Source organism: Ambystoma mexicanum, chromosome 8 (genome assembly GCF_040938575.1).
Source record: "Ambystoma mexicanum isolate Mex_15411 chromosome 8, UKY_AmexF1_1, whole genome shotgun sequence".
NCBI classification, from domain to species: domain Eukaryota; kingdom Metazoa; phylum Chordata; class Amphibia; order Caudata; family Ambystomatidae; genus Ambystoma; species Ambystoma mexicanum.
The window spans coordinates 1,054,758,105-1,054,769,704 of record NC_090929.1 but is presented as its reverse complement, the minus strand read 5'-3'; the positions used below and the strand labels follow the sequence as shown (position 1 = coordinate 1,054,769,704).

At 40.2% G+C, this 11,600-nt stretch overlaps 1 protein-coding gene across 2 annotated transcripts in view; it reads right to left on the bottom strand.

Annotated features, from left to right (window-relative positions):
- Positions 1-357: 357 nt before the first annotated feature.
- Positions 358-11,600, bottom strand: part of LOC138472715 (L-threonine ammonia-lyase-like) — a 406,130-nt gene continuing 394,887 nt past the window's right edge. For both annotated transcript variants that reach the window (XM_069611031.1, XM_069611030.1), the window contains one exon: positions 358-11,091. In XM_069611031.1, the coding sequence (XP_069467132.1) occupies positions 10,993-11,091 (99 nt within the window). In that variant the 3' untranslated portion in view covers positions 358-10,992. The remainder of the gene's footprint in view (positions 11,092-11,600) is intronic.

Genomic DNA, 11,600 nt, shown 5'->3' with positions numbered 1-11,600 from the left:
AAACTGAGGTTATTTTGGAGGAGCCATACAGTTTTTGTATTTCAACTTCTTTTATATTCATTTTCGTTATTTACTTGTCAGGTGTCTCGAAATTGTCTTTGTTTTAATGGGAAAGAAATGTGGTGTTTGGTGTTTTGTTATGAATGGGTGAGTGCAGTTGAGAAGTATGTGTATTTGTGTGAGTGAACAGTCGTTGGGTTTCCAGGCAAGGACGTTGAGGAGACGATGATCAGTTAGTGGATGAGGGCGTACCAATCTATTCTATCAGCACATACTCGTCTGTGTCCCCTCTCTAGAAGCTAGTCCATCGATCATTGTATCAGGGGATGTACATCATGAAAACAACACATCCATGACTACGAATCCAAAAATATATTTTATTTTTACAACCAACATATGGGAGCAACATATCTACATTGTGAGCAATGATTAAGAGTTTGCATAAGAAGAATATTCAAAGCAATTACTACTTGTTTGCATTTATTTTGGGGCGTCGGGTGTGTCTGTATGGTTATGCTAAATTGTATGGAATAAAATCAGAGGCTAGAAGGTGTCTCAATCTGAAGAAATCTGACCTCACTGCCCTAACCTAAAAGGGCCACACTGGCTCCCTGTGGAAAGTACGTCCCGTTCAACGGGCATGTGCCATACATTCCAATGGCCTTTCATTTTATTTAATTTTTTGGATTTGTAAAGTGCACTAGCAGCCCAGAGGCATTGAGGCGCTATTTCAAGAAAGTGTCTTAGTTACAGAGAGCAAAGGCTTTGCTCAGGGTTACAGAGAGCGTGAAGCCTAGCAGAGTGATGCGAGGCTAGTACATACGTTTTTTTATTAGGAAAAGGCTCCATCAGACCTTTTCCCAATTTTTCTTTTTTGAGCATTATTTTTTCTCTTTTAAAAAAACGCGATTTTTCACCTTCTATGCCTCCCTGCGGTTGACCCCCTTATGCGCCGCTATGCCCCTTCCCCAATTGCACATATGTTCCTTTTACTGACATTTTTTTTTCTTAATTGTGGATTCGAAATTGTCTATTTCTCAATGTTCAAATGGTTGATAGGGCATGAAGTTCAAGACATTATGCCCTGCTCACAAAGCCTTTAATGAGAACGCTTCGGGGTACCCCATTACACAGCTCCCCTTACATCGAACTCTGGCCCATAACCTCAAAAAAACCCATCTCCAGACTCATTGCACAAACCATCCACACGTCTTCTCGTAGTTCACCCATGACTAACCTGCTCCTCATACTGTGTCCCACCTTACACTACTCCCATTGGCCTCACGCCAACACACAGCAAAATATTGCCTGCTAGTGTTCCTCACTTTACTACATCTCTCTCCCACATACCTGGCCACCCATCCTGCTCTCTGGTAGACCTTCTTGGTACCCACACTAAGCAGGATTCCCACGTATGGTGCTCTGCTCGGCACACCCTCACACAAGTGCCCTCACTGACCCACCGCAAAACATCACCTTCCATCCCGCACTCTTTATCACTTCACACTTTGCACCTTGCATCTCGACTTTCTCCCACTCACTTCTCTTTAGCCCCTACCGCCAGGGATGTCATTTAGGGGTCACCAGAGGTCGCAACTGCGACCTCGGAGGTCTCCCTTGCGACATATAAAAAAAAAAAAAAAAGAATTAACTTTTTTTTTTAATACAAGCTCCTAGGCTGTGGCCAGCACCATGTGGCTCTTTACCTTTGACGTGGCTGGCTTTCTTGTTCAGGGTCCTTAAAAAAAGAAGAAAAATAAGAACAGGAGTGCCGCAAGTCTAACACTTTCAGCACTGACCCTAAATAAGAAAGAATAGGAATACCAAATAATGTGTCTTTCTGGAATTCTATACAATAATTGCTAGACTCATTAAAGGTTTGTTTCAGGCACACTTCAGGGGGGAGTCACTAATTTAGTCTGTTAAACGCCTCAACTCAGCCTTTCATCCTTCTGAAGTCGATAAATGAGTATCAACACAGGTTGGGTGATATTGGGTGTATATTTATTTCTATATAAAGCGCTTAAGGGTAAGTGCTATATAATAACATCATTACCATTTGGCAATGGACGTCTGCTTGCATTCACAGTAATTTGGTAATATGGGCCTATACACACTAATCTTAATGATACATATGGCGATCCATTCTTGTATGAAATCAACATCACATTATAGTGATATCGTAACCATATTTTTCATAGTGTACAATGCTATGTGATGCCACTTCCTGTTTTGTCAACGGGTGAAAGGTCGTGTTCCATCGCTTCCTGCGTTATCACTTCGGGGTGGGCTCAAATGACATTGCTTCCTGTGATGTCATCAGGGGGGTCAAGGGTCGTGTGATGTCACTTCCGCTACCCCTGGCATTTTAGTGAAATGACGTCCCTGCCTACCATGCAAAATCGAGTACCAAGATTACAGAGGTTTTGCTTTATAAGCCCTCATTACATGAAAAACCATATGGGGTAAAACCCAAATAGTGATTCGAGGCCTCCCACCTCTGCAGTACTTTGGACCCATAGCTGAGGTCCCCACCCAGCTTATCACACAGCTCGAGAATGCCCTGAAAATCTCATTCCAGGAGGTTTTGCGTCCTTTGCTGAAATAACTGGAGTCCCCTTCCCTCCTCCAAAGCGGACCAGGTACTTCCAAGACCCATTAATATGTGTCTGTTGAGTAAACACTTCACAGTCCCCTGTCACGACAATCCAAAAATATCATCTGGTCAGAGACCTACATCCTCCCCATCTCTTTCTGAGACACTCCGCTGTTCAGTGGCTACCAGGCGGTCAAAAAGGACATACATAGATAACTTTGTTGAACTAGGCGACCCAGGATATGTAAAAAACAACTCTACAAGGAGAGCGAGAGCAACAACGTTCCTCAGCAGTACCAGAGTAATACAACTTCAATTTATGTCCTCAGACGCACCAAACATCTAAAAGAGTTCTTTTTTTAAAAAAATTGTAATTTTTACCTATTTTATTTGTTGAAATGATTAGTCATCTTTCCATGTTGGTAAAGGTTTAACCATTTGATGCTGTGACACATTGGAGAATCTTTAATTCTGACCTCACTGATTCTGTGAGAGAGGTTCTCCATTCTTTTATTAGACAGCTGCTGCCATTGCAAGCAGAACTTTGCATATTTGTAGATGTGCGGCACTATCAGTGGCTTGTTAGACAAGCTTTTACAAACCTTGAGTTCTTCACTCTCCTTTCGCAGATAACAAATAAACAAAAAATGAGGTACTTTCTCGCATTATCTTTCTGGTTAAATGATTCGCTCGGGTACCTGGATTCCAGTGTTGTCTGTAGTATAAAAAAACATATTAGTTACATGAATTAATGGAGTTTGCTGAGTTGACCTTCTCTTAGCCTCCCTCTTTTCCAACCCCTTAACTGCTGGGCCACTCGTCCTCAGCCCTTAAGATGTTTGACTCTTTTTGTTTTTTTACTCATAGTAAAGCTGATGATCATTTTGAACATTAGTTATCTATACCTCAGTGATTTTTGTTTTCTGAGTAATTGACCTCCATCCCTAAAGCGATGCCACATGTCTCTTTTCCCATCTCCCTCTCCCCCATCCCTCGCCTTTGCTGATATCTTTCTGGGCACCTGGCGCCATTCCCCTTGGAATACCCAGATATCTAACTTTTCAATATATAGTCGAAAAGAATACAGGACTCGGCGCCATCAAGATATATATATATTTTATATCTTATTCCTTTTTTGATGGCTTCATTCCTGTAGATTTAGTACACTGCAATTTTGCGATCCAATTTGGAGGTTCATTGTTATTTCATGAAGGAATAGGGTGCAGTACACAGTCTGGGATTACACATAATGAGTCCGTAATGAGATCCCTTACTACAATTGATTGTTTAAAGTAATGCGCAAGCACAAATAATGCAGCAGTTCGATTCTTTATTTTGAAACATCCACAACATCGGAATGGTATTTCCCCATTTTCTGATGCATTACAGTTGTTACTCAATACATGAGCACACAATATACAGCCGGATATTACGGCACTTTGTAATTAAATAATTAATCAATCGAATTTGTGCAAGAAAAACTTTACGTATAGATGTAGTAGTCTTTACAGCAATTATTGCAAGTTTCTGACGTTCCATTACACGGCGCACGCAAATGTAGAATGCCGTGGGATACGAGCTGAACGGTCAGTCATGGAGACGCTAGTATACATCGCCATGGTAACCGCGCACAATAATGACACGCAGTATAGGATGGTGCATGTAGTAGGCATTCGGATTGCCTGCCGATGCGTGCGACCATCATTTAGAACGAAACAGGTAAGAGCTGGACGCTCGTTTCTAAGCATACTTTTGTTGCTGTTCATTTAAATGCTTTCATCATTAGCAGATTATGGAATATGGCATGAAATAAAGAAAGCCATATGAATCCATTGCTTTCGTCTCAGGCATAGTTATATTGTTACAGTATGTATTTCCTGAACCACACCGATATACAGCGTTGGTTTGTGGATTACATTGGCTAATCTGATCGTTTGTAACGGGTAAAGGAATATTTGTGCATGTGATAATAGTTATGCTCATCTTTGAATTCAGAGGTATTCTTATAGATGCTACTTAGACCAGGAACTAGTACAATGTTAAAGAACGACCAACATTTGAGAAGTGCACTTTGGGGCGTAAAATACCATACTATATCCTTGTCCTTATCTTCATCCTGTTTTAGATTGTCACTGGGGATCATACCCCGTTATTACTACATGGACATTAGTCCTACAAATTGGTTACATCTAATTTCGGGTAAGGATATCAGACTAGTTTGCATAAACTTCTGGAACATTTTATGGGTCATTGGAATATTGTGATTACAGCATTTATGATTCAATGTATTAAGATTAATGATTTGATTTCCTTTTCTCTTCGTTTTGTCCTTTTATGTATTGCTCATATTTAATAATATAACATGATGTGTGTCTGTTTCTTTCTACACCCATGAATCCTTCCCTACGCCCATCCTTGTTTTTCTGTCTAATTTTGGCACACATTTTCAATATGTTATGATGTACATTGTTCGGCATGATGTTTGAATGCCGGGGCAATGGTCTTTCAAAAATGTTATATATATGAATGATTTTTGGCTCATGGGATGTTGTGTTTCTTTGTGCTCATCGCATTTAATAATGTGTTGGGGATGTAATTGAAAATTATATTCAGCCCGGATTTGAAAAAGGCTCAGCAGAGCCGAAACATGTTATCGCATATGGGCTCAATGTGTGATGTTTAACAAAGGAATAAGATATAAAATATATATATATATATATATATATCTTGATGGCGCCGAGTCCTGTATTCTTTTCGACTATATACTGTTTTTGGGACGGTTAGGCTTTTGTTACCGTCCACATACAGTTGACCCGCGACATCCTGGATCGTATCTTTGATGGCTACAAAAAAGTTTCACCTAAGATTCAACAGTTGTGCATTACCAATTTAAGGGACTGGAAGGTGTCGCCCTGCAGAGCAACTTTTTCTAAAGCCACAAATTTTGGAGATTCACGTTTTGAAGTTGCCAATCGGGCTGACCCGCTACCGTTATTCAATTCTAATTACGTCTTCATGATGGCAGCATATATGAAAAATCGTGACGAAGAAACAAAAAATCTGTTCACCCCGCGAGGGGATATGACACATGCGTTTTCGAGCATGGCTACAAAACGAGAAGATTTACGCTCTAAATTCATAAAATTATAGAGAATATCCAAGAAAGAAATTGATAAGTATTGGGAAAAAGTATCACTTGAGAATTATGTTGCTAATGACAGAGTACCCAGGGGTTTGAGGATTCTTATCTTTCCAAATTTCAACAATGAGTTGGACAAAGACTTGGCAGAAGGCTGGGAAGCCAATTTAAGTAACAGCTCAATGAAAATGATGGACTTATTGATTGAACATGCGACAAGAGAGCATAAAAGGGCATTCGATGGCATAGAAGTCATCAGGAAAGAAATTGCTGAGATGAAATCTAATGAAGACACTAAAGCAAAAAATTATGACAAGATGTATGAATTGCTCCAAATCTACCAAGATGAGGTCAAAATAAGGAAACTTAGGAAATGTTATAGAGACGAACGTGACTACAAGGAAGATCGTGTGTATACATTCCAGACCAAGTACGATCTAAGTTCAAGACCATCTTCCAAAAACTCAACCCCCAATACGTCATCAGCTAGTTCAGATGCGGACTCTGATCAAGACAACCAAGCCAGCACAAGCGCCAAACCACTTGAACAAAGAGGGTATATGAATCAGATCAAAAGGTACAAGAAAGGGAATCATAATATCTCCCAGAAAACAGTCCGTTTTCAGTTACCAACAACTACGGGTATTCTGACACCTGTGCAAGGAGGAGAGGAAGGAGGGGGTGTAGAAAACGACAACAACCCAGGAACCTCACAGCCAAACAAGCGACAAACCAGAACCAGCTCCAAGGAGATGAGCAGCAACAAATAACTGAGGATTTAGTTCTCAATCTGTCTAAAAAGACCATTTCTCGAGAGGAAAGACTTCTCCTTAACAATGGTTTATCTTTTGCACCTATATGTAACTTCAGTCTAGTGGATGTACATATTGATTTGTTCAAATTTATTAGAAAATGTAAATAAAATTTTTATTTTGCAATCAAAGCACCGGGTGATTTTAAACCTAAGGAGACAAGCATACCGATTAGTCATATGTCAATTCAGGACATTGAAGATACCTATGTAGTACGATCACTGATGGAAGATGACCAGTATGAAGTATTTCACTTACTAGATGACCTAAAGATCAAACCTGATAACGCTCACAATAAAGTAACTCAAAGTACGATCAAAATTTCTGCAACAATTGGCACCTGACAATGTTATTGATACCTTTCACCAAGCAGTCTCACGAGAACTTTATAATCTCAATCGAGTTAAACACAAGAATTGGATAACAAAGAATAATTTATCTTTTGCAGAAAGGAAAGCACTCATCTTGCTTAAATTGGATTCACGAATAGTGATCAAAGAGGCTGATAAGGGAGGCAATATTGTGTTAATGGACAGAGAAGATTATTTGGAAATGGCATCCCAACATCTTAACACTCCCGGTTGCTATAAAATAAGAATGGACAATTATCGGCAATCGGCATTGGAACAAGTTGAAGCACATATTTTAAATTGGCACAGAAAAGGACTTATCACCGATGATGAACGTACTTTCCTACTTATCAAAGAACCGGTAACTCCAACCATGTATTTTTTACCGAAAATACATAAGCCCTATGATAGGATACCAGAGGGCCGCCCAATCATGAGTGGGATTGGGTGGGCCACAGAGACTATCTCGGAATACTTGGACTCAATATTCAAGCCAAGGGCTATGTTACTTCATTCGTACTTACAAGATTCTACCAGCCTTATACGGAAACTTCAAGATTTTACTTGGCAGAATACCTTCCTTCTAGTAACCCTAGATGTGAAGGCATTGTACACTTCCATTCAGCATAAATGGGCTATGATTGCAGTGGACTATACTTTCAGGCATGAATCAGCTTCCTATTATAATCACATTAACATGATAAAAGAAATGTTACATCTTACATTTGACCGCAATGTCTTCACTTTTGACAACAGGGTATACCAACAGACCAAGGGGGTAGCCATGGGTACTAAATATGCCCCAGCACTTGAGAATATCTTCATGGGAATGTTGGAAGATAAAGCAGTATACCCGGAACCTTTCTATAAAGATACAATTCAACTTTGGACAAGGTACATCGACGATGTTTTTTGTATCATAGATGGCAGCATCGATGAATTCAAGGAATTTGTGGAAAAGTTAAATCTCAATTGTTTTGACATTCAATTTACAGGAGAATGTAACAAACATCAGATTAATTTTTTGGATCTAACGATATACTCAGATGGCCAAACGTTACAAACATGGACATTTAGAAAACCAACTGAAGTCAATTCGATATTGCATGCCAAGAGCTGCCATTTTCAACCCACCATTTCCAACATACCTCTGGGTGAACATATTAGAGCGAGACGCAATTGTCAAACTAACATGAAATTTGAAGAGGAATGCAGCCTGCTACGACGTTTCAGGAAAAGGGGATATGCTCAGAAAGCGATACGCAGGGCATATAAGACAACTAAATGCATGTAACAGCGAGATACGTTTGAACATCGGCAATTGGGTAACCCAGAGTCAAATATGCTAATTAGTTTTATTACTCAATTTTGCTCTGACCATCAGAAAATACGCAGAGTTTTGAACAAGCAATGGTACTTATTAAAACTGGACAGTCATATCGGCGAGTTCGTGGGTGATCACCCACGTATTACATTCAGAAGAGCCAACACACTGAAATCCATTCTCAGTCCATCACTACTACCAGACATTGACAATAGCAACCAAGGTACATGGTTATACAAGAAAGAATTGGGTTTCAGGAAATGTGGTGTTTGTCCACAATGCAAATATGCATATAAGCAAATAACGGAATTTGAAGATATCAGTGGGAAACATTGGACCATCAAACAAGGAATTAATTGTAAAACTACCTTTGTAGTGTATGGTATTATTTGTGTCTGTAACAAAGTGTATATAGGCAGTACCAAGAGACAGTTGACAATCCGAATACAAGAGCATCTAACCAAGATTGGCAGCCAGGACCCATCACTCCCACTAGCTGAACATTGGCAGAAAGCACACCAACTACAGCATAAATCGGAGATCAGATTTATTGGCTTACAACAAGTGACTCTAAATAAGAGGGGTGGGGACAGGCTGAAAGCATTACGACAAGCAGAAGCGAGAGCAATTTGTTATTTTAATTTGACAATTACAGGTCTCAATACTGATAGTGAGATGGCTTCATTCCTGTAGATTTAGTACACTGCAATTTTGCAATCCAATTTGGAGGTTCATTGTTATTTCATGAAGGAATAGGGTGCAGTACACAGTCTGAGGTTACACCTAATGGGTCCGTAATGAGATCCCTTGCTACAATTGATTGTTTAAAGTAATGCGCAAGCACAAATAATGCAGCAGTTCAATTTTTTTATTTTGAAACATCCACAACATTGGAATGGTATTTCACCATTTTCTGATGCATTACAGTTGTTACTCAATACATGAGCACACAATATACAGCCGGATATTACGGCACTTTGTAATTAAATAATTAATCAATCGAATTTGTGCAAGAAAAACTTTACGTATAGATGTAGTAGTCTTTACAGCAATTATTGCAAGTTTCTGACGTTGCCTTACACGGCGCACGCAAGTGTAGAATGCCGTGGGATACGAGCTGAACGCGGTCAGTCATGGCGACGCTAGTATACATCGCCATGGTAACCGCGCACAATAATGACATGCAGTATAAGATGGCGCATGTAGTAGGCAATCGGATTGCTTGCCGACGCGTGCGACCATCATTTAGAACGAAACAGGTAAGAGCTGGACGCTCGTTTCTAAGCATACTTTTGTTGCTGTTCGTTTAAATGCTTTCATCATTAGCAGATTATGGTATATGGCATGAAATAAAGAAAGCCATATGAATCCAGTGCTTTCGTCTCAGGCATAGTTATATTGTTACAGTATGTATTTCCTGAACCACACCGATATACAGCGTTGGTTTGTGGATTACATTGGCTAATCTGATCGTTTGTAACGGGTAAAGGAATATTTGTGCATGTGATAATAGTTATGCTCATCTTTGAATTCAGAGGTATTCTTATAGATGCAACTTAGACCAGGAACTAGTACAATTTTAAAGAACAACCAACATTTGAGAAGTGCACTTTGGGGCGTAAAATACCATACTATATCCTTGTCCTTATCTTCATCCTGTTTTAGATTGTCACTGGGGATCATACCCCGTTATTACTACATGGACATTAGTCCTACGAATTGGTTACATCTAATTTCGGGTAAGGATATCAGACTAGTTTGCATAAACTTCTGGACCATTTTATGGGTCATTGGAATAATGTGATTACTGCATTTATGATCCGATGTATTAAGATTAATGATTTGATTTCCTTTTCTCTTTGTTTTGTCCTTTTATGTATTGCTCATATTTAATAATATAACATGATGTTTGTCTGTTTCTTTCTACACCCATGAATCCTTCCCTACGCCCATCCTTGTTTTTCTGTCTAATTTTGGCACACATTTTCAATATGTTATGATGTACATTGTTCGGCATGATGCTTGAATGCCGGGGCAATGGTCTTTCAAAAATGTTATATATATGAATGATTTTTGGCTCATGGGATGTTGTGTTTCTTTGTGCTCATCGCATATAATAATGTGTTGGGGATGTAATTGAAAATTATATTCAGCCCGGATTTGAAAAAGGCTCAGCAGAGCCGAAACATGTTATCGCATATGGGCTCAACGTGTGATGTTTAACAAAGGAATAAGATATAAAATATATATATATCTTGATGGCGCCAAGTCCTGTATTCTTTTCGACTATATACTGTTTTTGGGACGGTTGGGCTTTTGTTACCGTCCACATACAGTTGACCCGCGACATCCTGGATCGAATCTTTGATGGCTACAAAAAAGTTTCACCTAAGATTCAACAGTTGTGCATTACCAATTTAAGGGACTGGAAGGTGTCGCCCTGGAGAGCAACTTTTTCTAAAGCCACACATTTTGGAGATCTAACTTTTCAAGTCTCTTGCTAATATGTAACACTGGAATACTAAAAGCAAGTGTGTGCTTTTCACACACATAAAATATTCAAAACAGTACAGTAGACCATAAAAACAGAGCAGTAAAGACAGAAAAGCAACAGAGAAAAGCATACATTTTAAGTGAAGAGGTCCAACGGGCTCTGTAACAGCAATCCTCCTCTTTAGCCTATCCTATACATTTCGGAGATAATGACAGAAGTGAATCTCTTAAGGAGCGTCTTCTTGGTTGCTTGAGCGGTGGTCTTTCTTCTTCAGGGGTCACCGCTCCCTCCAATGCAAAGTTGGATATCGGTCTGCCAGGGCGACCCTCACCTGGGATGTGTGGCTTCGGTCTCTGGTCTCCACAGTGCATGTCACCTGAGAAGACAAAAGGAGGGCTTAGCATGGGCTTTGGATGAGAGGCCGCTAGACTTTCATATGTCTGATAGGAGACAAGCATCCATCTGAAAAGTCTGTCACTTGACGGAGCGGACATCATTTTTCCTGTGGAAATTCACCCTGATTCCAGTAATAACATGGGGCGCTCTTTGCCTTAGTGGCAAGACCAGGTCATTGGGTCCCTGCGACCCCGCTAGGGGCTGCTATACACATCCATTGTGCATTTCGTTACTTTCCCCCCTGCTTGATGTCTGAAATGCCTCCATCAAGCGTACTCCCTCCTCCCAACCACCCAGCCCATGATTGGTTGCCTCCGACAGGAAGAAAGTACTCCTGGAAGCCATAAGTCCCTGAAGCTCTTTGCCTTAGTTGGAAGACCAGATGAGTGTGCCCCTGCGACCCCGCTCCCGCCCGCCATCACCATCCATTGTGCCTTTAATTTATTTTTTCCCTCTGCCGCCGCTCCCGGCCGCCATCCTCATTCATTG